This window comes from Oncorhynchus kisutch, unplaced genomic scaffold (assembly GCF_002021735.2).
Source record: "Oncorhynchus kisutch isolate 150728-3 unplaced genomic scaffold, Okis_V2 Okis03b-Okis08b_hom, whole genome shotgun sequence".
In the NCBI taxonomy this organism is placed as follows: domain Eukaryota; kingdom Metazoa; phylum Chordata; class Actinopteri; order Salmoniformes; family Salmonidae; genus Oncorhynchus; species Oncorhynchus kisutch.
Window position 1 is genome coordinate 2,435,753 of NW_022261980.1, and position 27,581 is coordinate 2,463,333.

At 47.5% G+C, this 27,581-nt stretch overlaps 1 protein-coding gene across 3 annotated transcripts in view; it reads left to right on the top strand.

The window, feature by feature from the left end:
• pcsk6 (proprotein convertase subtilisin/kexin type 6) overlaps window positions 1-23,895 on the top strand; it is an 89,697-nt gene extending 65,802 nt beyond the window's left edge. The window contains exons 18-21 of one of the 3 annotated variants that reach the window (XR_004206696.1): window positions 28-131; window positions 6,042-6,171; window positions 6,697-6,795; window positions 17,425-17,533. Coding sequence is in view for 2 of the 3 variants with exons in the window: in XM_031812362.1 (XP_031668222.1) it covers window positions 28-131; window positions 6,042-6,171; window positions 17,425-17,537; window positions 22,848-22,945 (445 nt within the window). In the remaining variant the exon portion in view is untranslated. Of the gene's footprint in view, window positions 1-27; window positions 132-6,041; window positions 6,172-6,696; window positions 6,796-17,424; window positions 17,538-22,847 lie in introns of those variants that run through there. The other 2 variants (XM_031812362.1, XM_031812363.1) reach the window with 2 other exon arrangements.
• Window positions 23,896-27,581: the final 3,686 nt, after the last annotated feature.

Consider the following 27,581-nt stretch of genomic DNA (forward strand, 5'->3'; position numbering starts at 1 on the left):
TGTGTGTGTGTGTGTGTGTGTGTGCAGTCTGGCGGGGATGACCTGTGTACCAGAGTGTGCCAACGGAACCTTCTTTCATCTGGAGGAGATGAAGTGTAGTCCCTGTCACACCTCCTGCTCTACCTGCACAGGTCAGTGTCCCTGTCACACCTTCTGCTCTACCTGCACAGGTCAGTGTCCCTGTCACACCTCCTGCTCTACCTGCACAGGTCAGTGTCCCTGTCACACCTCTTGCTCTACCTGCACAGGTCAGTGTCCCTGTCACACCTCCTGCTCTACCTGCACAGGTCAGTGTCCCTGTCACACCTCTTGCTCTACCTGCACAGATCAGTGTCCCTGTCACACCTCCTGCTCTACCTGCACAGGTCAGTGTCCCTGTCACACCTCCTGCTCTACCTGCACAGGTCAGTGTCCCTGTCACACCTCCTGCTCTGCCTGCACAGGTCAGTGTCCCTGTCACACCTCCTGCTCTACCTGCAGGTCAGTGTCCCTGTCACACCTCTTGCTCTACCTGCACAGGTCAGTGTCCCTGTCACACCTCCTGTTCTACCTGCACAGGTCAGTGTCCCTGTCACACCTCCTGCTCTGCCTGCACAGGTCAGTGTCTCTGTCACACCTCCTGCTCTACCTGCACAGGTCAGTGTCCCTGTCACACTTCCTGCTCTACCTGCACAGGTCATTGTACCAGTCACACCTCCTACTCTACCTGCACAGGTCAGTGTTCCTCACACCTCCTGCTCTACCTGCACAGGTCATTGTACCAGTCACACCTCCTGCTCCACCTGCACAGGTCAGTGTCCGGTGTCCGTCAAACCTCCTGTTGTCATAAAGATAGGAGTAAAAAATATTGGCATCCGTGTTTGCTCTCCTCTTGCGAGGGTAATGGCACTGAGCCTTTTTGTAAAATGTTTTAAAAGGACAGATGAAGTGTGTGTGTGTGTGTGTGTGTGTGTGTGTGTGTGTGTGTGTGTGTGTGTGTGTGTGTGTGTGTGTGTGTGCGTGCACAGGTCAGTGTGTGTGTGCACAGGTCAGTGTGTGTGTGTGTGTGTGTGCACAGGTCAGTGTGTGTGTGTGTGTGTGTGTGTGTGTGTGTGTGTGTGTGTGTGTGTGTGTGTGTGTGTGTGTGTGTGTGTGTGTGTGTGTGTGTGTGTGTGTGTGTGTGTGTGTGTGTGTGTGTGTGAAGCCACCAGTTATAGGTTCCGTGACAGGTTTCTGGAATGCATTTTTGAGTATTACACTCAATGCCAATAGTAAATGTTTGCATTGTTTCACTCAATGGTCCTCTTAACGTTGAGCTATTAATGAATGTCAGGCTCAAATGTCAATGGTCTATATGACCCATATACAGTGCCTTGCGAAAGTATTCGGCCCCCTTGAACTTTGCGACCTTTTGCCACATTTCAGGCTTCAAACATAAAGATATAAAACTGTATTTTTTTGTGAAGAATCAACAACAAGTGGGACACAATCATGAAGTGGAACGACATTTATTGGATATTTCAAACTTTTTTAACAAATCAAAAACTGAAAAATTGGGCGTGCAAAATTATTCAGCCCCTTTACTTTCAGTGCAGCAAACTCTCTCCAGAAGTTCAGTGAGGATCTCTGAATGATCCAATGTTGACCTAAATGACTAATGATGATAAATACAATCCACCTGTGTGTAATCAAGTCTCCGTATAAATGCACCTGCACTGTGATAGTCTCAGAGGTCCGTTAAAAGCGCAGAGAGCATCATGAAGAACAAGGAACACACCAGGCAGGTCCGAGATACTGTTGTGAAGAAGTTTAAAGCCGGATTTGGATACAAAAAGATTTCCCAAGCTTTAAACATCCCAAGGAGCACTGTGCAAGCGATAATATTGAAATGGAAGGAGTATCAGACCACTGCAAATCTACCAAGACCTGGCCGTCCCTCTAAACTTTCAGCTCATACAAGTAGAAGACTGATCAGAGATGCAGCCAAGAGGCCCATGATCACTCTGGATGAACTGCAGAGATCTACAGCTGAGGTGGGAGACTCTGTCCATAGGACAACAATCAGCACAAATCTGGCCTTTATGGAAGAGTGGCAAGAAGAAAGCCATTTCTTAAAGATATCCATAAAAAGTGTTGTATAAAGTTTGCCACAAGCCACCTGGGAGACACACCAAACATGTGGAAGAAGGTGCTCTGGTCAGATGAAACCAAAATTGAACTTTTTGGCAACAATGCAAAACGTTATGTTTGGCGTAAAAGCAACACAGCTCATCACCCTGAACACACCATCCCCACGGTCAAACATGGTGGTGGCAGCATCATGGTTTGGGCCTGCTTTTCTTCAGCAGGGACAGGGAAGATGGTTAAAATTGATGGGAAGATGGATGGAGCCAAATACAGGACCATTCTGGAAGAAAACCTGATGGAGTCTGCAAAAGACCTGAGACTGGGACGGAGATTTGTCTTCCAACAAGACAATGATCCAAAACATAAAGCAAAATCTACAATGGAATGGTTAAAAAATAAACATGTCCAGGTGTTAGAATGGCCAAGTCAAAGTCCAGACCTGAATCCAATCGAGAATCTGTGGAAAGAACTGAAAACTGCTGTTCACAAATGCTCTCCATCCAACCTCACTGAGCTCGAGCTGTTTTGCAAGGAGGAATGGGAAATAATGTCAGTCTCTCGATGTGCAAAACTGATAGAGACATACCCCAAGCGACTTACAGCTGTAATCGCAGCAAAAGGTGGTGCTACAAAGTATTAACTTAAGGGGGCTGAATAATTTTGCACGCCCAATTTTTCAGTTTTTGATTTGTTAAAAAAGTTTGAAATATCCAATAAATGTCGTTCCACTTCATGATTGTGTCCCACTTGTTGTTGATTCTTCACAAAAAAATACAGTTTTATATCTTTATGTTTGAAGCCTGAAATGTGGCAAAAGGTCGCAAAGTTCAAGGGGGCCGAATACTTTCGCAAGGCACTGTATGGAGGTCATAGTGTCAGAGTGACCTTGCTGTGTCACACTGTCATACTGGCCTGTTCTGGTGAGAACATCTCCCATACTCCAGCACATACAGTGCTTTCAGAAAGCATTCATCCCCTTGACTTATTCCACATTTTGTTGTGTTACAACCTGAATTTTCTCACCCATCTACACACAATACCGCATAATGACCCCATAATAATAAAACATGTTTTTAAACATGTTTTATTGAAAATTAAATACAGAAATATCTCATTTACATAAGTATTCACACCCCTTCGCTATGACACTCCAAATTGAGCTTAGGCGATCATCCTTGAGATGTCACTTGATTGGAGTCCACCTGTGGCCAATTCAATTGATTGGACATGATTTAGAAAGAAACATACCTGTCTATATAAGGTCCCACAGTTGACAGTCAGAGCAGAAACTACACCATGAAGTCCAAGGAACTGTCTGTAGATCTCTGAGATATAATTGTGATGAGGCATATATCTGGGGAAGGGTAGAAAACTATTTCTAGAGAGTTGAAAGGTTCCAAGAGCACACTGGTTTTCATCACTGGCTATCTGACCAAGCTAAGCAACCAAGCAAGAAGGACCTTGGTCAGGTAGGTGACTTAGAACCCTACAGAGTTCCTTGGCTTAGATGGGAGAACCTGCCAGAAGGACAACAGTCTCCACACTTCACCAATCTGGGTTTTATGGGACAGTGGCCAGACGGAAGCCACTCCTGAGAAAAAGTCACATGACAGCACACCTGGAGTTTGCAAAAAGGCATGTGAAAGACTGAGATCGTAAGGCAAAAGATTCTGTGGTCTGATGAGACAAAAATGTACTATTTTGCATGAATGTACCGCGCTACATCTGGAGAGAACCAGGCACAGCTCATCACCTGTCTAACACAATTCCTACCGCCTTGCATGGTGGTGGCACCATCATACTATGGGGATGCTTTTCAGCGGCATGGTGAAGAGCCAAATACAGGCAAATCCTTGAACTGGGAGACTGGTGAAGAGCCAAATACAGGCAAATCCTTGAACTGGGAGACTGGTGAAGAGCCAAATACAGGCAAATCCTTGAACTGGGAGACTGGTGAAGAGCCAAATACAGGCAAATCCTTGATGAGAACCTGCTTCAGAGAGCAAATGACCTTAGACTGGGGACGTTACGTTTCAACAGGAAAACACCAAGCATACAGCCGAAGCAACACTGGAAAGGCTTCATAACAAGAATGTCAACGTCATTGAGTGGTCCAGTCAAAGCCCAGACTTGAATCCCATTGAAAATCTGTGGAAAACTTGAAGATTGCTTTTCACCGTCGTCCCCATTTAACTTAACAGAGTTTGAGAAAAGGAAGAATGGGAAAATTCCCCAAATCCATGTGTAAAGCTGATACAAACAAACCCAAGACGACTCAAAGCTGATACAGACAAACCCAAGACGACTCAAAGCTGATACAGACAAACCCAAGACGACTCAAAGCTGATACAGACATACCCAAGACGACTCAAAGCTGATACAGACAAACCCAAGACGACTCAAAGCTGATACAGACAAACCCAAGACGACTCAAAGCTGATACAGACAAACCCAAGACGACTCAAAGCTGATACAGACAAACCCAAGACGACTCAAAGCTGATACAGACAAACACAAGACGACTCAAAGCTGATACAGACAAACACAAGACGACTCAAAGCTGATACAGACAAACCCAAGACGACTCAAAGCTGATACAGACAAACCCAAGACCACTCAAAGCTGATACAGACAAACCCAAGACGACTCACAGCTGATACAGACAAACCCAAGACGACTCACAGCTGTAATCGCCACCAAAGGTGCTTCTACAAAGTGTTGACTCAGGGATGTGAAAAGTCATGTAAATTAGATATTTATGTATTTAATTTAATACATTTGCAAAAATGTCTAAAATCATATTTTCACTTTGTTATTATGGGGTTTTGTGTGTAGATGGGTGAGGAAAAATATCTATTCAATCCATTTTGATTTCAGGCTACAAAATGTTGAATAAGTCAAGAGGTTTATACGTTCTGAAGGCACTGTCATTTGGCCAAGTTTCCGCCTCCTGGCAGAGACACTTGTGTGCGTGGTCAAAGACCTCTATTTTCATGTCATCCAACAAATATATGTGTCTGGAGTTTGCTAAATGGCACTGGCACTTGGATTGGAACCTGTGCTATGGTCCGAAGACATGACAATACCATCATTTCACAACAAATTATAACTTCATTTGCCAACTAAAAGGTTGCTTGCCAGTTCTGCTTATCGTGATCATTACTTTCGGCACGGCGTCGACATCTCACGTCTGTGATCTACATGGGTGTCAGATTTAAGTCAATTCGCTCATTGATTTACATGAATTAAATGGGCCCCTAATTATGAGCGCTGTGTCCTGGGGTTAGGCCGTCGGCCGCAGTTGACATTTAGCTGGCGAAGCTCTGGCGTTGCCCTGAGACAGTAGTATTGACTGACAGAGCCAGACGTGCTGTGGGGAGAGAAAGCTGAGGGATTAGATTGTGTGTGTGCACATGTGTGCGTGCTTGTGTGCATGTCTGTGGAACAAGTGAACTTAGCCTCAAAACACCCAGGAGAGAGAGACGCTTATTGCTGTAGTATTACTGATTGTAATGAGAGAGAGAGAAAGAGGGGGTACATTAAAGTGACTGTTCATCCCCAAAACAAGCCAGACATTTTCCTAAAGGCGTGTATCTGGCTACAATTCCAAATAAATTGCATCAATTTCTTATATGTTGTTATTGGCAATTGGGATTAGGAAAGGTATCATCATTTAGAGTGCGGTCGGACCACCATTGCATTTGATGTCTTACTTTTGGTCTACGCACCACCGCATGTTCAGGGGACAGACGTTTAAAGTACTTTGAACCAGAAACGGACTGGGACCAGAAATCAGCCCAGGAATTTCTTTCCCACCAGACAATTTGTTTCCTTGAGGACCATATTATTAACCAAATAATGATACAACCCACTCCACTGGGCTAAAGATGGACCCATCCTTTTCTGTTTGGAACTGTTGCTGTGTGTTGTTGCAGGTCCAGGTAAGGAGGAGTGTATCCAGTGTGCCAGAGATCACCTGCAGCAAGAGTGGAGGTGTGTTCAGACCTGCGCCCCAGGATACTACTCAACAGAGGATGCTGGCTACCACCAGGGGATGTGTCACAAGTGAGTGACCCCATCATCAGGCTTAATTGTATTTCAGTCATTTAGCAGACACTCTTAGCCAGAGCGACTTACAGTATTGAGTCCATACATTCTGGTCCCTTTTGGGATTTGAACCCACAACCCTGGCGTTGCAAGTGCCATGCTCTACTAACTACACTGTGGATTTCAAAGCCCGCTCTTTTAAATCTTAACTGTAGGGCAGAAATTCTAAACTTTAAGCTATATGCTGAAAATGGAGCGGGAGATTTTCCTGCACCTGCAATAGGCTTCCATTCCAGTCCCTTTTTTAGGCGCTGTGAAACCAGACGGTTTGACAGAGAGAGAGTCGGCTAGAGGACAAGATTCTATTTCCTTCTCTATTGCCTCTTGAGCCCCCTACGGGCCTGGGCCAGAGGCTTCAGCCCCTGCATTAATCTGGCCATAGCATTTTAACAGATATACAGTACCCTTCTAACACTATTGGGCCAACCCAAACTGTACTGCACTGGATATTTGGATCTTTTCTTTTCACATTGTCCTGTCCAGCACTGTTCCAGTGGATCCAAGTATGGTGGATGTGTAACAGGCTACAGTACAGCTTGTCTCGGCTCTGTAGGGTGAAAAGTGCCAAACAGGAAATTCCAGGTCAGTTTTCCATATAGAATTTCTATTGCTTTTTAGTCCAAGACAATGCTAAATTTCCGGAAAATCAGTTGTCAGTTATAAAATCACAATTAAGGCTTAGTTAAACTCCAAATTATTCATCTACTTCTCTTAAAAGTAGTCTAAACTGAACTGAGTTCATATTCTGAACCCTCTGTGGCAAAGATTAGCAGCCTCTAATTAGATAGAATTAGATGGTGCCAATCTTTCCTATTAATGTGGGATTAAGGCGTAAAGAAATCTCTGAACTTACCTTCAACATCAGCGCTCCTCTTAAAGAAATCTTTAAACTACATTAAACATCAGCGCTCCTCTTAAAGAAATCTCTAAACTATCTGCAACATCAGCGCTCCTCTTAAAGAAATCTCTAAACTACATTAAACATCATCGCTTCTCTTAAAGAAATCTCTAAACTACATTAAACATCAGCGCTTCTCTTAAAGAAATCTCTAAACTACATTAAACATCAGCACTTCTCTTAAAGAAATCTCTAAACTACATTAAACATCAGCGCTCCTCTTAAAGAAATCTCTAAACTACATTCAACATCAGCGCTCCTCTTAAAGAAATATCTAAACTACCTTCAACATCAGCGCTCCTCTTAAAGAAATCTCTAAACTACCTTCAACATCAGCGCTCCTCTTAAAGAAATCTCTAAACTATCTGCAACATCAGCGCTTCTCTTAAAGAAATCTCTAAACTACCTTCAACATTAGTGCTTCTCTTAAAGAAATCTCTAAACTACATTCAACATCAGCGCTCCTCTTAAAGAAATCTCTAAACTACATTCAACATCAGCGCTCCTCTTAAAGAAATCTCTAAACTACATTCAACATCAGCGCTCCTCTTAAAGAAATCTCTAAACTACCTTCAACATCAGCACTCCTCTTAAAGAAATCTCTAAACTACCTTCAACATCTGCGCTTCTCTTAAAGAAATCTCTAAACGACCTTCAACATCAGCGCTCCTCTTAAAGAAATCTCTAAACTACCTTCAACATCAGCGCTCCTCTTAAAGAAATCTCTAAACTATCTGCAACATCAGCGCTTCTCTTAAAGAAATCTCTAAACTACCTTCAACATCAGCGCTTCTCTTAAAGAAATCTCTAAACTACATTCAACATCAGCGCTCCTCTTAAAGAAATCTCTAAACTACATTCAACATCAGCGCTCCTCTTAAAGAAATCTCTAAACTACCTTCAACATCAGCACTCCTCTTAGAGAAATCTCTAAACTACCTTCAACATCAGCGCTTCTCTTAAAGAAATCTCTAAACTACCTTCAACATCAACACTCCTCTTAAAGACATCTCTAAACTACCTTCAACATCAGCGCTTCTCTTAAAGAAATGTCTAAACTACCTTCAACATCAGCACTCCTCTTAAAGAAATCTCTAAACTACATTCGACATCAGCGCTCCTCTTAAAGAAATCTCTAAACTACCTTCAACATCAGCGCTCCTCTTAAAGAAATATCTAAACTACCTTCAACATCAGCGCTTCTCTTAAAGAAATCTCTAAACTACCTTCAACATCAGCGCTTATCTTACTCTCTCTCTGTTTCTTTTCACTTTCATTTTCTATTTCCACTTGTCTCGCTCTCCTTTCTCTCTCCCTTCTCTCTAACTTCCTTCTCTCTCTCTTCTGTCCCTTCTCTCTCCCTTCTTTCTCTCCTCTCTGTCCCTTCTCCCTCCCTTCTCCCTCCCTTCTCTCTAACTCCCTTCTCTCTCTCCTCTCTGTCCCTTCTCCCTCTTTTCTCCCTCCCTTCTCTCCCTCCCTTCTCCCTCCCTTCTCTCTCTCTTCTCTCTAACTCCCTTCTCTCTCTCCTCTCTCTCCCTTCTCCCTCCCTTCTCTCTCCCTTCTCTCTAACTCCCTTCTCCCTCTCCTCTCTGTCCCTTCTCCCTCCCTTCTTTCTAACTCCCTTCTCTCTCACCTCTCTTTCACCTTTCTTCTGTTGGAGACTGACTGACTGAGGGTCAGTACCATCGACCATCTGGGTCTCATTAATTGGTATGTCTCTCGCTGTCTCGCTTTCTCTCTCCCTTTCTCTCTTGCTCTCTCTCTCAAATAATTAGTTCCAAACGCCTAGCCTTAGACAACAAGGCGCAATGAAAGTTCCAGAGGGATCCGTAACAATACCCCCCCCCCCCCCACGCTGAACTAGCACGCCGGTCTTGAGGGCGATCACAGGAACGCAGTGCAGGTCGATCAGGTCCTGATGCAGCTGCCGAAGTTGCATCGTCGTCGGACGGCTGCTGTTGTAAAAAAAAAACAACTCTGCTCCACTATATCCTTCTGTTTATTCTCCCTCTGCTCCACTATATCCTTCTGTTTATTCTCCCTCTGCTCCACTATATCCTTCTGTTTATTCTCCCTCTGCTCCACTATATCCTTCTGTTTATTCTCCCTCTGCTCCACTATATCCTTCTGTTTGTTCTCCCTCTGCTCCACTATATCCTTCTGTTTGTTCTCCCTCTGCTCCACTATATCCTTCTGTTTATTCTCCCTCTGCTCCACTATATCCTTCTGTTTGTTCTCCCTCTGCTCCACTATATCCTTCTGTTTGTTCTCCCTCTGCTCCACTATATCCTTCTTTTTATTCTCCCTCTGCTCCACTATATCCTTCTGTTTATTCTCCCTCTGCTCCACTATATCCTTCTGTTTATTCTCCCTCTGCTCCACTCATTATTCTGTGTCATCTCCATAATTGTCTTTAAATCAGATGGCGTTGTGCAGTCAAACAAGATCAACAGGACTGACTGAGGGTGTAAATCTCACCTGCACCGACGCTGAGAATTTAATGTCAGCATCAACATCCAGCTCACCGTAATGACTGAGTGCGGGGTGGAGAGGGGCACTCGCTTTCTCAATCTCTCTCTCGTTCTCTCTCTCCTCTATCTCTCTTTCTCTCTCCTCTCGCTATCCCTCCTCTCTTTCCACTGAGGAGTGGGGAGGGAGAAAGCTGTTTTGACGCACAGGGATTTTTATAAATCAGTCCAGTGGTTTATGGGAGATGTCAGGAACAAATAGAGGCTCTGATAGAAGGTCATGGTTTTGCGACGGCACCAGGGATGGATTCTTCTTTAGTTCTTTCTCTATGTCATCGTCTTGCTCTCTCTTTGTCTCTCTAGCTCACTCTTTCCTTCTTTACATCTCTCTGTCTTTATCTCTCTCTAGCTCTCTCTCTCCCCTCTCTCTCTCTCTCTCTCTATTCCCCCCCTCTCTCTCACTCTCTCCCCTCTCTCTCTCCATTCCCCTCTCTCTCTCTCTCTCTCTCTCTCTCTCTCTCTCTCTCTCTCTCTCTCTCTCTCTCTCTCACTCTCTCCCCTCTCTCTCTCTATTCCCCTCTCTCTCTCTCTCTCTCTCTCTCTCTCTCTCTCTCTCTCTCTCACTCTCTATTCCCCTCTCTCTCTCTATTCCCCTCTCTCTCTCTCTCTCTCTCTCTCTCTCTCTCTCTCGCTCTCTCTCTCTCTCTCTCTCTATTCCCCCTCTCTCTCTCTCTCTCTCTCTCTCTCTCTCTCTCTCTCTCTCTCTCTCTCCCCCTCTCTCTCTCTAGCTCTCATTCTCTCTCCCCCTGTCTCCCCCCTCACTCTATTTCTCTTCCTCTATCTTTGCTTCCCTCTCAATTACAAGAGAAGGAGCGACAGAGAGAGAGAGGGGGGGGAGAGAGAGAACCTGTTTACAGTATATATCACATCATATGAGAGTCTGAAAAAGAGGGCTTTATTATTGGCATGCAGAAACATCAAATATTATGTTGTTCTATTTCGATCTACTATTGAAAGCCACCGTTTTTTTTTTATGATGAAAAACCTAATCGTATCGCAAATAACTAATCCTAATCAGCATGGCCAGTTTAAATCAACTTAGTCTATCTTGTGACTCCACTCACTCTCTCTCTCTGTCAATTCAATTCAATTCAAGGGCTTTATTGGCATGGGAAACATGTGTTAACATTGCCAAAGCAAGTGAGGTAGATAATATATAAAGTGAATATATAAAGTGAAATAAACAATAAAAATTAACAGTAAACATCACACATACAGACGTTTCAAAACAAAGCCAGCTGGTCCTGGGGCTCTGTAGGGTGTGTTTGTGTTTGTGAACAGAGCCCCAGGACCAGCTTGCTTAGGGGACTCTTCTCCAGGTTCATCTCTCTGTAGGTGATGGCTTTGTTATTGAAGGTTTGGGAATCGCTTCCTTTTAGGTGGTTATAGAATTTAACGTCTCTTTTCTGGATTTTGATAATTAGTGGGTATCGGCCTAATTCTGCTCTGCATGCATTATTTGGTGTCCTACGTTGTACACAGAGGATATTCTGTCTGTCTCTCTCTGTCTCTGTCTCTGTCTGTCTCTGTCTCTCTCTGTCTCTGTCTGTCTCTGTCTCTCTCTCTGTCTCTGTCTCTCTATCTGTCTCTGTCTCGCTCTCTGTCTCTGTCTCTGTCTCTGTCTCTGTCTCTGTCTCTCTCTCTCTCTCTCTCTGTCTCTGTCTCTCTGTCTCTGTCTCTCTGTCTCTGTTTCTCTCTGTCTCTCTCTCTGTCTCTGTCTCTTTCTGTCTCTGTCTCTCTCTCTGTCTCTGTCTCTCTCTGTCTCTCTCTCTGTCTCTCTCTCTGTCTCTGTCTCTGTCTCTCTCTATCTCTCTCTCTGTCTCTGTCTCTCTCTATCACCTCTTTCTCTTTCTATTGCTTTACATTGTTACAGTTCTTGTTGAGCCATGTCACTCTCTCGTCCCCTGTCCCATCATCCACACTCTCGACCCCTGTCCCATCATCCACACTCTCGTCCCCTGTCCCATCATCCACACTCTCGCCCCCTGTCCCATCATCCACTCTCTCGTCCCCTGTCCCATCATCCACACTCTCACCCCCTGTCCCATCATCCACTCTCTCGCCCCCTGTCCCATCATGCACTCTCTCTCTCCCTGTCCCACCATCCACTCTCTCGCCCCCTATCCCATCATCCACTAGGTCAGACCCTGTCCCATAATCCACTCTCTGTCCCCCTGTCCCATCACCCACAAGGTCAGACCCTGTCCCATCATCAATTAGGTCAGACCCTGTCCCATCATCCGTTAGGTCAGACCCTGTCCCATCACCCACTAGGTCAGACCCTGTCCCATCACCCACTAGGTCAGACCCTGTCCCATCACCCACTAGGTCAGACCCTGTCCCATCACCTGTTAGGTCAGACCCTGTCCCATCATCCACTAGGTCAGACCCTGTCCCATCATCCACTAGGTCAGACCCTGTCCCATCATCCGTTAGGTCTGTCCCATCACCCACTAGGTCAGACCCTGTCCCATCACCCGTTAGGTCAGACCCTGTCCCATCATCCACTAGGTCAGACCCTGTCCCATCACCCACTAGGTCAGACCCTGTCCCATCACCCGTTAAGTCAGACCCTGTCCCATCACCCACTAGGTCAGACCCTGTCCCATCACCCACTAGGTCAGACCCTGTCCCATCACCCACTAGGTCAGACCCTGTCCCATCACCCACTAGGTCAGACCCTGTCCCATCACCCACTAGGTCAGACCCTGTTCCATCACCCACTAGGTCAGACCCTGTCTCATCACCCGTTAGGTCAGACCCTATCCCCATCACCCACTAGGTCAGACCCTGTCCCATCACCCACTAGGTCAGACCCTGTCCCATCACCCACTAGGTCAGACCCTGTCCCATCACCCACTAGGTCAGACCCTGTCCCATCACCCACTAGGTCAGACCCTGTCCCATCACCCACTAGGTCAGACCCTGTCCCATCACCCACTAGGTCAGACCCTGTCCCATCACCCACTAGGTCAGACCCTGTTCCATCACCCACTAGGTCAGACCCTGTCCCATCACCCACTAGGTCAGACCCTGTCCCATCACCCACTAGGTCAGACCCTGTCCCATCACCCGTTAGGTCAGACCCTGTCCCATCACCCACTAGGTCAGACCCTGTCCCATCACCCGTTAAGTCAGACCCTGTCCCATCACCCACTAGGTCAGACCCTGTCCCATCACCCACTAGGTCAGACCCTGTCCCATCACCCACTAGGTCAGACCCTGTCCCATCACCCACTAGGTCAGACCCTGTCTCATCACCCACTAGGTCAGACCCTGTCCCATCACCCTGTTAAGTCAGACCCTGTCCCATCACCCACTAGGTCAGACCCTGTCCCATCACCCACTAGGTCAGACCCTGTCCCATCACCCACTAGGTCAGACCCTGTCCCATCACCCACTAGGTCAGACCCTGTCCCATCATCTACTAGGTCAGACCCTGTCCCATCACCCGTTAGGTCAGACCCTGTCCCATCACCCACTAGGTCAGACCCTGTCCCATCACCCACTAGGTCAGGACCCTGTCCCATCACCCACTAGGTCAGACCCTGTCCCATCACCCGTTAGGTCAGACCCTGTCCCATCACCCGTTAGGTCAGACCCTGTCCCATCACCCACTAGGTCAGACCCTGTCCCATTCATCTACTAGGTCAGACCCTGTCCCATCACCGTTAGGTCAGACCCTGTCCCATCACCCACTAGGTCAGACCCTGTCCCATCACCCACTAGGTCAGACCCTGTCCCATCACCCACTAGGTCAGACCCTGTCCCATCACCCGTTAGGTCAGACCCTGTCCCATCACCCACTAGGTCAGACCCTGTCCCATCACCCACTAGGTCAGACCCTGTCCCATCATCTACTAGGTCAGACCCTGTCCCATCACCCACTAGGTCAGACCCTGTCCCATCACCCGTTAGGTCAGACCCTGTCCCATCACCCACTAGGTCACACCCTGTCCCATCACCCACTAGGTCAGACCCTGTCCCATCACCAGTTAAGTCAGACCCTGTCCCATCACCCACTAGGTCAGACCCTGTCCCATCACCCGTTAGGTCAGACCCTGTCCCATCACCAGTTAAGTCAGACCCTGTCCCATCACCCACTAGGTCAGACCCTGTCCCATCACCAGTTAAGTCAGACCCTGTCCCATCACCCGTTAGGTCAGACCCTGTCCCATCACCCACTAGGTCAGACCCTGTCCCATCACCCACTAGGTCAGACCCTGTCCCATCACCCATTAGGTCAGACCCTGTCCCATCACCGTTAGGTCAGACCCTGTCCCATCACCCATTAGGTCAGACCCTGTCCCATCACCCGTTAGGTCAGACCCTGTCCCATCACCCACTAGGTCAGACCCTGTCCCATCACCCATTAGGTCAGACCCTGTCCCATCACCCACTAGGTCAGACCCTGTCCCATCACCCGTTAGGTCAGACCCTGTCCCATCACCCGTTAGGTCAGACCCTGTCCCATCACCCGTTAGGTCAGACCCTGTCCCATCACCCTTAGGTCAGACCCTGTCCCATCACCCATTAGGTCAGACCCTGTCCCATCACCCGTTAGGTCAGACCCTGTCCCATCACCCACTAGGTCAGACCCGTCCCATCACCCGTTAGGTCAGACCCTGTCCCATCACCCACTAGGTCAGACCCTGTCCATCACCCATTAGGTCAGACCCTGTCCCATCACCCAGTAGGTCAGACCCTGTCCCATCACCCAGTAGGTCAGACCCTGTCCCATCAACCCAGTAGGTCAGACCCTGTCCCATCACCCAGTAGGTCAGACCCTGTCCCCATCACCCAGTAGGTCAGACCCTGTCCCATCACCCAGTAGGTCAGACCCTGTCCCCTCACCCAGTAGGTCAGACCCTGTCCCATCACCCAGTAGGTCAGACCCTGTCCCATCACCAGTAGGTCAGACCCTGTCCAATCACCCAGTAGGTCAGACCCTGTTCCCATCACCCAGTAGGTCAGGACCCTGTCCATCACCCAGGTAGGTCAGACCCTGTCCCATCACCCAGTAGGTCAGACCCTGTCCCATCACCCAGTAGGTCAGACCCTGTCCCATCACCCAGTAGGTCAGACCCTGTCCCATCACCCATTAGGTCAGACCTGTCCCATCACCCGTTAGGTCAGACCCTGTCCCATCACCCACTAGGTCAGACCCTGTCCCATCACCCGTTAGGTCAGACCCTGTCCCATCACCCACTAGGTCAGACCCTGTCCCATCACCCATTAGGTCAGACCCTGTCCCATCACCCAGTAGGTCAGACCCTGTCCCATCACCCAGTAGGTCAGACCCCTGTCCCATCACCCAGTAGGTCAGACCCTGTCCCATCACCCAGTAGGTCAGACCCTGTCCCATCACCCAGTAGGTCAGACCCTGTCCCATCACCCAGTAGGTCAGACCCTGTCCCATCACCCAGTAGGTCAGACCCTGTCCCATCACCCAGTAGGTCAGACCCTGTCCCATCACCCAGTAGGTCAGACCCTGTCCCATCACCCAGTAGGTCAGACCCTGTCCCATCACCCAGTAGGTCAGACCCTGTCCCATCACCCAGTAGGTCAGACCCTGTCCCATCACCCAGTAGGTCAGACCCTGTCCCATCACCCAGTAGGTCAGACCCTGTCCCATCACCCAGTAGGTCAGACCCTGTCCCATCACCCAGTAGGTCAGACCCTGTCCCATCACCCAGTAGGTCAGACCCTGTCCATCACCCATTAGGTCAGACCCCTTCCATCACCCATTAGGTCAGACCTGTCCATCACCCGTTAGGTCAGCCACTGTCCCATCACCCAGTAGGTCAGACCCTGTCCCATCACCCACTAGGTCAGACCTGTCCATCACCAGTAGTCAGACCCCTGTCCCATCAACCCAGTAGGTCAGACCCTGTCCCATCACCAAGTAGGTCAGACCCGTCCCATCACCCCACTAGGTCAGACCCTGTCCCCATAACCCAGTAGGTCAGACCCTGTCACATCACCCAGTAGGTCAGACCCTGTCCCATCACCCAGTAGGTCAGACCCTGTCCCATCCCCCAGTAGGTCAGACCCCTGTCCATCACCCAGTAGGTCAGACCCTGTTCTCATCACCCATTAGGTCAGACCCTGTCCATCACCACTAGGTCAGACCTGTCCATCACCCAGTGAGGTTCCGACCCTGTCCCATCACCCAGTAGGTCAGACCCTGTCCCATCACCCAGTAGGTCAGACCCTGTTCCATCACCCCAGTAGGTCAGACCCTGTCCCATCACCCAGTAGGTCAGACCCTGTTCCATCACCCAGTAGGTCAGACCCTGTTCCATCACCCAGTAGGTCAGACCCTGTTCCATCACCCAGTAGGTCAGACCCTGTTCCATCACCCAGTAGGTCAGACCCTGTCCCATCACCCAGTAGGTCAGACCCTGTTCCATCACCCAGTAGGTCAGACCCTGTCCCATCACCAGTAGGTCAGACCCTGTTCCATCACCCAGTAGGTCAGACCCTGTCCATCACCCAGTAGGTCAGACCCTGTTCCATCACCCAGTAGGTCAGACCCTGTCCCATCACCCAGTAGGTCAGACCCTGTCCCATCACCCAGTAGGTCAGACCCTGTCCCATCACCCAGTAGGTCAGACCCTGTTCCATCACCCAGTAGGTCAGACCCTGTCCCATCACCCAGTAGGTCAGACCCTGTTCCATCACCCAGTAGGTCAGACCCTGTCCATCACCCACTAGGTCAGACCCTGTTCCATCACCCAGTAGGTCAGACCCCTGTCCCATCACCCACTAGGTCAGACCCTGTCCCATCACCCAGTAGGTCAGACCCTGTCCCATCACCCAGTAGGTCAGACCCTGTCCCATCACCCAGTAGGTCAGACCCTGTCCCATCACCCAGTAGGTCAGACCCTGTTCCATCACCCAGTAGGTCAGACCCTGTCCCATCACCCAGTAGGTCAGACCCTGTCCCATCACCCAGTAGGTCAGACCCTTCCATAACTATTTATAACATAATTGTCTTCTTGTCGCTATTCATTATCCAATACATTCTCTTTCTCTCTCTCAACCTCCCCCCTCTCTTTCTCTACCCCTCTGTCTCTCTTTCTCTCTCTCAACCTCCCCCCTCTCTTTCTCTACCCCTCTGTCTCTCTTTCTCTCTCTCAACCTCCCCCCTCTCTTTCTCTACACCTCTGTCTCTCTTTCTCTCTCTCAACCTCCCCCCTCTCTTTCTCTACCCCTCTGTCTCTCTTTCTCTCTCTCAACCTCCCCCCTCTCTTTCTCTACCCCTCTGTCTCTCTTTCTCTCTCTCAACCTCCCCCTCTCTTTCTCTACCCCTCTGTCTCTCTTTCTCTCTCTCAACCTCCCCCCTCTCTTTCTCTACACCTCTGTCTCTCTTTCTCTCTCTCAACCTCCCCCCTCTCTTTCTCTACCCCTCTGTCTCTCTTTCTCTCTCTCAACCTCCCCCCTCTCTTTCTCTACCCCTCTGTCTCTCTTTCTCCCTCTCAACCTCCCCCTCTCTCTTTCTCTACCCCTCTGTCTTTCTTTCTCCCTCTCAACCTCCCCCCTCTCTTTCTCTACCCCTCTGTCTCTCTTTCTCCCTCTCAACCTCCCCCTCTCTCTTTCTCTACCCCTCTGTCTCTCTTTCTCCCTCTCAACCTCCCCTCTCTTTGTCTCTCTCTTTCTACATCTTTCTGGGAGGAAAAAGGCCCACCTTGTTTTCTGGACGTATCCCATACTCTTTCTTTCTTTTCAATCTCTCTCATTCTCTTTTGTCCCTCCATGTTATTGTGTGGGTGCGGTGTCCAGGTGTGAGGAGAATTGTCTGAGTTGCGACGGCCCCGAGACGACCTGCGTCAAGTGCAAAGACAGCTACAACCTCGTCAGCAGGATGTGCATCGTGAACGCCACCTGTAACAATGGTGAGTGTATGAGAGCTTGTTGAGGGTCACTCAAAAGGCCTGAAATACACACTCACACTTTCACACACACTTTCACACACACACACACACACAAATAGCGGTGGTGACACATACCCCAACAGTTCTTTCTCTGGTGGGATGACAATACAGGAGGCTTGTGTGAATGAATTGTGTGAATGCAGAACAGATTGGCGAGGGGTGCTAACAATGTCATTACTGTGACCCCTGTGTCACACTTAATCTCTTTCACCCTGAGTGAAGTAGGTGGCGGTTCTGAAAGGCATGTAATTGCCATTAACAAGTGCTTTGAATTCTCTCTCGGAGCATCAAGTTGCATCCCAAATTGCATCCTATGGGCCCTGGTCCAAAGTAGTGCACTATATAGGGAATAGGGTGCCACTTGGGAGCCAGTTACAGTAGCTACTGCAGCTAGGCTCTTAGAAGCTGCTTTCAGCTTTCGACTCTCACAGCCAGAACCAGCTGCTTGGTCGTTATTGTAATAACTAGTTGGTCTTTACCGCCATGTGAAAATGGACCATAACTGAACCGAGCAGAGGCGTTTTCAATTGAATGGGCTTCGTCCCTTTTCTGAAGTGTGTGGTGGTGGTGGGGCTTTGGAGCTGTGGTTAGTGATTCATACAGTAGGCATTCACAATGGATCTTGACGAGTGTCATTTTAGAAAAAGGGCCATTTTATTCTGGCTAGGAAATGTAATTGAATTGAACACTAGTTTTGCTTGAAAAATATGATTGTTTTTCTTTGACATGATATTATCATAACAACATCACACCAAGATGGTTTGTTGTTTTTGAGTGGGACGACATTCATATGACACGGTGATGGTGGTATAGAATAAGATATTTAAAGGTAGTGTTCAAGTGTTTCCCCCTGACTTACAGTAACACTCTATTAATGCTATTTGGCTGTGTGGAGAGAGTCAGTCAGAGAGGGGAGTTGGGAGAGAGTTGGTCAGAGAGGGGAGTTGGGAGAGAGTCGGTCAGAGGGGAGTTGGGAGAGGGGAGTTGGGAGAGAGTCGGTCAGAGAGGGGAGTTGGGAGAGAGGAGTTGGGAGAGAGTCAGTCAGAGGGGAGTTGGGAGAGAGTCAGTCAGAGAGGGGAGTTGGGAGAGAGTCGGACAGAGAGGGGAGTTGGGAGAGAGTCGGACAGAGAGGGAAAGTAGGGAGAGAGTCAGTCAGAGAGGGGAGTTGGGAGAGAGTCGGTCAGAGAGGGGAGTTGGGAGAGAGTCGGTCAGAGGGGAGTTGGGAGAGGGGAGTTGGGAGAGAGTCGGTCAGAGGGGAGTTGGGAGAGGGGAGTTGGGAGAGAGTCGGTCAGAGAGGGGAGTTGGGAGAGAGTCGGTCAGAGAGGGGAGTTGGGAGAGAGTCGTCAGAGAGGGGAGATGGGAGAGAGTCGTCAGAGAGGGGAGATGGGAGAGAGTCGGTCAGACGGGAGTTGGGAGAGGGGAGTTGGGAGAGAGTCAGTCAGAGAGGGGAGTAGGGAGTGAGTCGGTCAGAGAGGGGAGTTGGGAGCGAGTCGGTCAGAGAGGGGAGTTGGGAGAGAGTCGGACAGAGAGGGGAGTTGGGAGAGAGTCGGTCAGAGAGGGGAGTTGGGAGAGAGTCGGTCAGAGGGGAGTTGGGAGAGGGGAGTTGGGAGAGAGTCGGTCAGAGAGGGGAGTTGGGAGAGAGGAGTTGGGAGAGAGTCAGTCAGAGGGGAGTTGGGAGAGAGTCAGTCAGAGAGGGGAGTTGGGAGAAAGTCGGACAGAGAGGGGAGTTGGGAGAGAGTCGGACAGAGAGGGAAAGTAGGGAGAGAGTCAGTCAGAGAGGGGAGTTGGGAGAGAGTCGGACAGAGAGGGGAGTTGGGAGAGAGTCGGACAGAGAGGGAAAGTAGGGAGAGAGTCAGTCAGAGAGGGGAGTTGGGAGAGAGTCGGTCAGAGAGGAGTTGGGAGAGGGGAGTTGGGAGAGAGTCGGTCAGAGAGGGGAGTTGGGAGAGAGTCAGTCAGAGAGGGGAGTTGGGTGAGAGTCGGTCAGAGAGGGGAGTTGGGAGAGAGTCTGTCAGAGAGGGGAGATGGGAGAGAGTCGGTCAGGGGGGAGTTGGGAGAGGGGAGTTGGGAGAGAGTCAGTCAGAGAGGGGAGTTGGGAGAGAGTCGGTCAGAGAGGGGAGTTGGGAGAGTCGGTCAGAGAGGGGAGATGGGAGAGAGTCGGTCAGAGAGGGGAGTTGGGAGAGAGTCGGTCAGAGAGGGGAGTTGGGAGAGAGTCGGACAGAGAGGGGAGTTGGGAGAGAGTCGGACAGAGAGGGACAGTAGGGAGAGAGTCGGACAGAGAGGGACAGTAGGGAGAGAGTCAGTCAGAGAGGGGAGTTGGGAGAGAGTCGGTCAGAGAGGGGAGTTGGGAGAGAGTCGGTCAGAGAGGGGAGTTGGGAGAGAATCGGACAGAGAGGGGAGATGGGAGAGAGTCGGTCAGAGAGGGAAAGTAGGGAGAGAGTCAGTCAGAGAGGGGAGTTGGGAGAGAGTCGTCAGAGAGGGGAGATGGGAGAGAGTCGGTCAGAGAGGAGTTGGGAGAGGGGAGTTGGGAGAGAGTCGGTCAGAGAGGGGAGTTGGGAGAGAGTCAGTCAGAGAAGGGATTTGGGAGAGAGTCGGACAGAGAGGGGAGTTGGGAGAGAGTCGGACAGAGAGGGAAAGTAGGGAGAGAGTCAGTCAGAGAGGGGAGTTGGGAGAGAGTCGGTCAGAGAGGGGAGATGGGAGAGAGTCGGTCAGAGAGGAGTTGGGAGAGGGGAGTTGGGAGAGAGTCGGTCAGAGAGGGGAGTTGGGAGAGAGTCAGTCAGAGAGGGGAGTTGGGAGAGAGTCGGTCAGAGAGGGGAGTTGGGAGAGAGTCGGTCAGAGAGTGGAGTTGGGAGAGAGTCGGTCAGAGAGGGGAGATGGGAGATAGTCGGTCAGAGAGGGAGTTGGGAGAGATTCGGTCAGAGAGGGGAGTTGGGAGAGAGTCGGACAGAGAGGGGAGTTGGGAGAGAGTCGGACAGAGAGGGACAGTAGGGAGAGAGTCAGTCAGAGAGGGGAGTTGGGAGAGAGTCGGTCAGAGAGGGGAGTTGGGAGAGAGTCGGTCAGAGAGGGAGATGGGAGAGAGTCGGTCAGAGAGGGGAGTTGGGAGAGAATCGGACAGAGAGGGGAGATGGGAGAGAGTCGGTCAGAGAGGGGAGTTGGGAGAGAGTCAGTCAGAGAGGGGAGTTGGGAGAGAGTTGGTCAGAGAGGGGAGATGGGAGAGAGTCGGTCAGAGAGGGGAGTTGGGAGAGAGTCGGTCAGAGGGGAGTTGGGAGAGGGGAGTTGGGAGAGAGTCGGTCAGAGAGGGGAGTTGGGAGAGAGTCGGTCAGAGAGGGGAGATGGGAGATGGGAGAGAGTCGGTCAGAAAGAGTCGGTCAGAGAGGGGAGTTGGGAGAGAGTCGGTCAGAGGGGAGTTGGGAGGTTGCCATGTTCATTAGGTTACCATGTTTATGAGGTTGCCATGTTTATGAGGTTGCCATGTTCATAAGGTTACCATGTTCATTAAGTTACCATGTTCATTAGGTTACCATGTTCATTAGGTTACCATGTTCATTAGGTTACCATGTTTATGAGGTTACCATGTTCATTAGGTTACCATGTTCATTAGGTTACCATGTTCACTAGGTTACCATGTTCATTAGGTTACCATGTTTATGAGGTTACCATGTTCATTAGGTTACCATGTTCATTAGGTTACCATGTGCATTAGGTTACCATGTTCATTAGGTTACCATGTTTATGAGGTTACCATGTTTATGAGGTTACCATGTTTATGAGGTTACCATGTTTATGAGGTTACCATGTTCATTAGGTTACCATGTTTATGAGGTTACCATGTTCATTAGGTTACCATGTTCATTAGGTTACCATGTTGGCCCACTTTATGTCTCACCTGCCTGTTTCTGCATTCTACAACTCTAACGGCCCGTCCAAAAAGGTGAGGTAAAGAATGAATGAGAAGAGTCTAGGTCTATCTTGCTAAGCCTTACTAAGCCACTATCCAGGGGATATAGAGCTGTAATGTTGGATGTTTCACATACTGTAGGTGGCCTATCGAGACATCTTGTGAAATGTTTGTTTATTCTGTTTTTACAGTGGCGGAGTTCGTCCAATTGGATGCACTCAGCAAGATATTGGATATAGGAATAGACACACTGCTTTCCAGACTTGGGTTCAAATACAATTAGAAATCTATTTTTTTTTTAAATCAGCTTTTGCCAACTCGGAGTGCCAGATGGTCAGTGTTTACAGTTTTGGGACTATTCTATTGGCCGATTACACCAGGCAAGCTCAATCAAGCACAGATAAAAGTATTTTATATTATTTCAAATAGTATTTGAAAACAGGTCTGCTGCCTTCTGCAAACCTCGTAGCTCGTTCCCCAATACTTTTTTTAAAGAAACACCCCTACGTTTGTGCCTTTAGGAAATGTTTCACGTTCAGATTCTCTCACCGTAAGTTTTAGTTACTTTCAGTTGTTGGGCCCTGCGGGGTGCTCGCTCGCTCAGGTCTCCAGGGGTGTTTCTCAATTGCGTGCCGCAGGATGTGAGAGGAAGGGATGTGATTTGGGTTTGAAAGAGCAACTAGGGCCCATGGCTGTAGCAGGCTGTGAGCTATATAAGGGAGGGAGGGAGGGGCTATGGGCCCTAGTCAAAAGTAGTGCACGACATAGTGAATAGAGTGCCAATTGGGACGCACTGAAAGTATTGGCCGAGCAGCCATAATGTTGCTATGAGTAAACAGTGCCTTTGTATGGCCTCACCAGGGCCTCACACCTCCATGGGAGCTTTGGTATAACAGGGAACAGGATTGGTCTGGGGTCCTCTCTGTGGTTAACAGGCTTCTCTCTCTGCACCACGGATTCTCTACAGTGACCCAATTCCACCACCGGACTAGAAAGAATATTCTAACAGAGTAGAGGGGTCATAGCAAAGTGAGAACGGATGTGGGAAAGGAGGAAGAGGAGGAAGGGAAGGAGGAGAGGGCACGGAAAGGGTAGAATTGATGGATATGGAGAAAGGATGTAGTAGAGAAGGAGATCTAGGAGAGGAGAGGACAAGGAGAGGTTATGAGGAGGGCAGAAGGGAGGGGGCTGAGAGTGGAGAGAGGTGAGGAGAGGGCATTTTTGGAGGATGACTGGGAAAGGGGGGGTTTGTGTAGTAGTAAAGGATTGGCACAGAAAGTTTGTATAGGGGAAGGGAGGAAAGTGTGGGAGAGGACATAGCTGTGTGTATAATCTATGAAGTCTCTCTCTCTCTCTCTCTCTCTCTCTCTCTCTAGCCGACGAGGTGTTTTGTGAGATGGTAAAGTCCAACCGGCTGTGTGAGAAGAAGCTGTTCCGCCAGTTCTGCTGTAGAACCTGTCTGATGACCGGTTGAGAATCCTAGTAGAGAACCTGAAAAGTGGAACCTGGAGAGGAACCCTGCGTGGAACCCACCACTTCCTCATCCACTGTACATTTCCAAACTAGCTAATGTCTGTGTCTGAATGAAAAGAAAGAGTGAATAGGCCTTCACCAGGGTTGGGGTCAATTCCATTTTCCTCAATGCATTCCTGAATCCACTGAATTGAAATGGAATTGACCCCAACCCGGAACACACACTATTCCTCCCATCAAAGGGTAGACTTGATTTTCATACGATACATACAGTATTTTAAAGTTGTCTTTTTTATTTAAAAAACAACATACAGTATGTAACATGTATATTTTGTATTCTAATGCTGCATTGTTGTAAAGTACAGTACTTTTTACAATGACATGTTAGTGGATAACTCTCTGATTGAACCACTGTGTTTTGGAAGTGAAGCTGGTTGATAAACCAACAGCATCACTCAAAACGGGGATGGTATTTAAAGGCACCAAGTGGAATAAGACAAACTGAAACATGAAGGGACTACTTGAACGTTTCTGTTTTCTGTTGTGTGCCCTACTGAATACGACCCTGATCAACTTTTTCATACTTAAGATACAAACTTCCTCACAAAAAAATTGTTTATACTGTATAAGGCTTTTAGTTTTTTTTATAAAGAAATATGTAAAACAATGAATTACTGTAATTGTATTTTAGCAGACACTATTATTCAGAATGACTTACAGTAGTGAGTGCATACATTTTCATGTACTGGTCCCCGTGGGAATCACACCCACAACACTGGCGTTGCAAGCGCCATGCTCTACCAACTGAGATACACGGGACTATTACTGAATACTGTACAATTCCTGTATACTGTACCATTTACAATGCTGTTGTACATTTTAGAATGTGTATTTGATGTTTTTATCGTTTGTTTTTATGTATGAAATAAAAGACGTACATTGTGTATGATATCTTTTTGCATAGAAATGTTTGACACAGGCTTTCAAACTCACTAAAGCTTCAACCCGAATATGACTCATCAGATTTCGACAAAACCAATTCCAAAACAATACAAGGTGTTTGTGAAGTCAACATTGTTGTTAAGTTGTGTCTAAAGCCTCAGGCCTAGATTCAATCAATTCACCGTGTTTAGCCGATGTCGGAGGTGGAACTGCGTTGGAGCTGTCACATCCACACGTGGTTTCCTGTGTCAATACTATCCTAGACATTGCCTTTGGATACACGGAGTCGCAGAGACGGGCTAGCTGACAACGTCACGTAAACAATGGGGCAGAAGTCTGTGTGTTGCTGTGATTCTGGATGGCCAGATAACTAGCAACAATGACAAGAAGCTGCCGTGTGGGGAATCGTAGGTGGCTCGTTTCAGCTCGTTGTATATTGATACCATGTTGTTTTGAGGTGTTTTGACTGCTCATGTCTAAGCTGATATGGCAAATTCGCTAGCTAGCTAACCAACAACTGTAATGTATCGGTAACGACAATAAATGCTCATTGTGCAAATTGATTTATGTTTTTAATAAACATTGTGGAGGTAATATAGTTTACATGTAAACAGTCGAAGCCAACCCTGTCTGTGTTGCGCACCCGTCGGTTTTGTTGATAAACAACCAACTGTCTTTTTGTAGAAATCCCATGCAACACAAGTTGACCACTGGAATGTGTGATGTAATCTTCACTTTGATAAGGCTGATATAGATATAGATCGTTATTATTTCGTTGAATGATTTTAAATGTAAATGTAATTTCTATATTGCCTACACTTTCTCGTTCTGAACTTCTAAAGCTAGTGGAAAGGGTGTGGCTTCGTGACAATGACCACATGAGCAGTCGCTCACCGATTTGACAGCTCTAACGCAGTTACTCCTCCGACATCGCCTAAATAAAACAATGATATGCTATGCAATTGTCGGTTAACGCTGAACTGATTGAATCTAAGCCTCAGTTTTCACCAGCATGACTTATGGCTTGGCACATTACAATGCGTTCTCTAATTGAAAACACCTTGCAGTGATTTCACTTAATCTCTTGTCCTTTACATTTGCATACCTTCTTACTAACATGATGGTTTAAATAGGATTTAGTGTCAAAATTCTGATCACTTCAGGGTGTCTGATAACACCATGCTCTCTGGAAATCATGTTCGTTCCAGCTTTTTCAGTCTAATGCTGACTTCCCAGAAAACACACAACAACCCCACAACTATGTCTGACGTTGCAATTGACAAAAATGTCCTGTGGTAATCCTGGTAAATTTAACACACAGTCAAATATTCCTTTGGTACTTCTCCTGTGGTAGTCTTGTGGTACTCTGGGTTATTCCTGTGGTACAAGATGGTTATTCCTGTGGTACAAGCCACAAGCATTAGTGAGGTCGGGCACTGATGTTGGGCGATTGGGCCTGACTCGCAGTCAGTGTTCCAATTCATCCCAAAAGTGTTCGATGGGGTAGCGTTCTCCTGGCCAAACATAGATTTGTCCGTCTGACTATCAGATGGTGACGTGTCATTCATCACTCCAGAGAATGCGGATGAACAACATGGCATTGCCCGTGGTGATCTTAGGATGGTGTGCTGCTGCTCGGCCATGGAAACCCTTTTCATGAAGCTCCAGACAAACAGTTATTGTGCTGACATTGCTTCCAGAGGCAGTTTGGAACTCGGTTGTTGCAACAGAGGACAGACAATTTTGACACACTATGCGCTTCAGCAGTCCCGTTCTGTGAGCTTGTGTAGCCTAACACTTTGCGGCTGAGCCATTATTGCTCCTAGATGTTTCCACTTTACAATAACAGCACACAATAACAGATGGTGCTACATTGAAAGTCACTGAGCTCTTGAGTAAGGCCATTCTACTGCCAATGTTTGTCTATGGTGATTGCATGGCTGTGTGCTCGACGTTATACTACTATCAGCAACGGGTGTGGCTGAAGTAGCCGAATTCACAAATTTGAAGGGGTGTCCACATACTTTTGTATATACAGCGACCTTTCTGGTGTATTCCTGTCATTCTGACAGGTTTTCATGAACATTTTACCTCAGTGGAATAAATCAGGGGCACACAGAGTGTTTCTTAGTAGTCTTAAACAATTCTACTTTGAAACAAAAGTATATACCACACACACAGTTCACCCCGCTAACTAGCTAGCCATTTCACATCGGTTACACCAGCCTAATCTCGGGAGTTGATAGGCTTGAAGTCATAAACAGCTCAATGCATGAAGCACAGCGAAGAGCTGCTGGCAAACGCAAGAAAGTGCTGTTTGAATGAATGCTTATGAGCCTGCTGCTGCCTACCACCGCTCAGTCAGACTGCTTTATCAAAAATCGAATTATAGACTTAATTATAACATAATAACACAAAAATCAAATCCGGAAACTATAATTTTGAAAATAAAACGTTTATTCTTTCAGTGAAATACGGAACCGTTCCGTATTTTATCTAACGGGTGGCATCCATAAGTCTAAATATTCCTTACATTGCACAACCTTCAATGTTATGTCATAATTTGGGCCAGGCGGCACAAACTGTTGCATATACCCTGACTCTGCGTGCAATGAACGCAGTGTTAGTTTAATATTGCCTGCTAACATGAATTTCTTTTAACTAAATATGCAGGTTTAAAATATATACTTCTGTGTATTGATTTTAAGAAAGGCATTGATGTTTATGGTTAGGTACAGTCGTGCAACGATTATGCTTTTGTTAAATCATCCCCGGTTTGGCGAAGATGGCTGTCTTTGTTAGGAAGAAATAGTCTTCATAGTTCGCAACGAGCCAGATGGCCCAAACTGCTGCATATACTCTGACACAATTTCCCTAGTTAAAAGAAATTCATGTTAGCAAGCAATATTAAATAAATATGCAGGTTTAAAAATATAGACTTGTGTATTGATTTTAAGAAAGGCATTGATGTTTATGGTTAGGTACACATTGATGCAACAATTGCTATTTTCGTGGATGTGCTTGTTAAATCATCCGTTTGGCAAAGTAGGCTATGATTCAATGATAAATTAAGGCACCGCATTGATTATATGCAACGATTATATGCAACGCAGGACAAGCTAGAAAAACGAGTAATATCATCAACCATGTGTAGTTAACTAGTGATTATGTTAAGATTGATTGTTTTTTACAAGATACGTTTAATGCTAGCTAGCACCTTACCTTGGCTCCTTGCTGCACTTGCATAACAGGTAGTCAGCCTGCCATGCAGTCTCCTCGTGGAGTGCAATGTAATCGGCCATGATCGGTGTCCAAAAATGCCGATTACCGATGGTTATGAAAACTTGAATCGGGCCTAATTAATTGGCCATTCCAATTAATCGGTCGACCTCTATTTATGACATCATGCTTCTGACCCCATTCTATTTTGAAATATTGTTGTTGTTTTAAAAAACAGATTGCTTGATTTGATTAAAAACCAAGCATAGCCTCCCCTCAATTAACAACAAAAACGCAAGCCCAACCATAGGGCAAAACAGATGAGGTTGCCTGAGATTGTTGACAACATGTAAGCTATATTTCATCTTCAATGTTTATTGAAAACATAAATACATTTGCACAGTGTGTTACGTCTGTCGTTAGAAGGAGACCAAGGTGCAGCTTGGTAGGTATACACTTTCCTTTTATTTTAAATG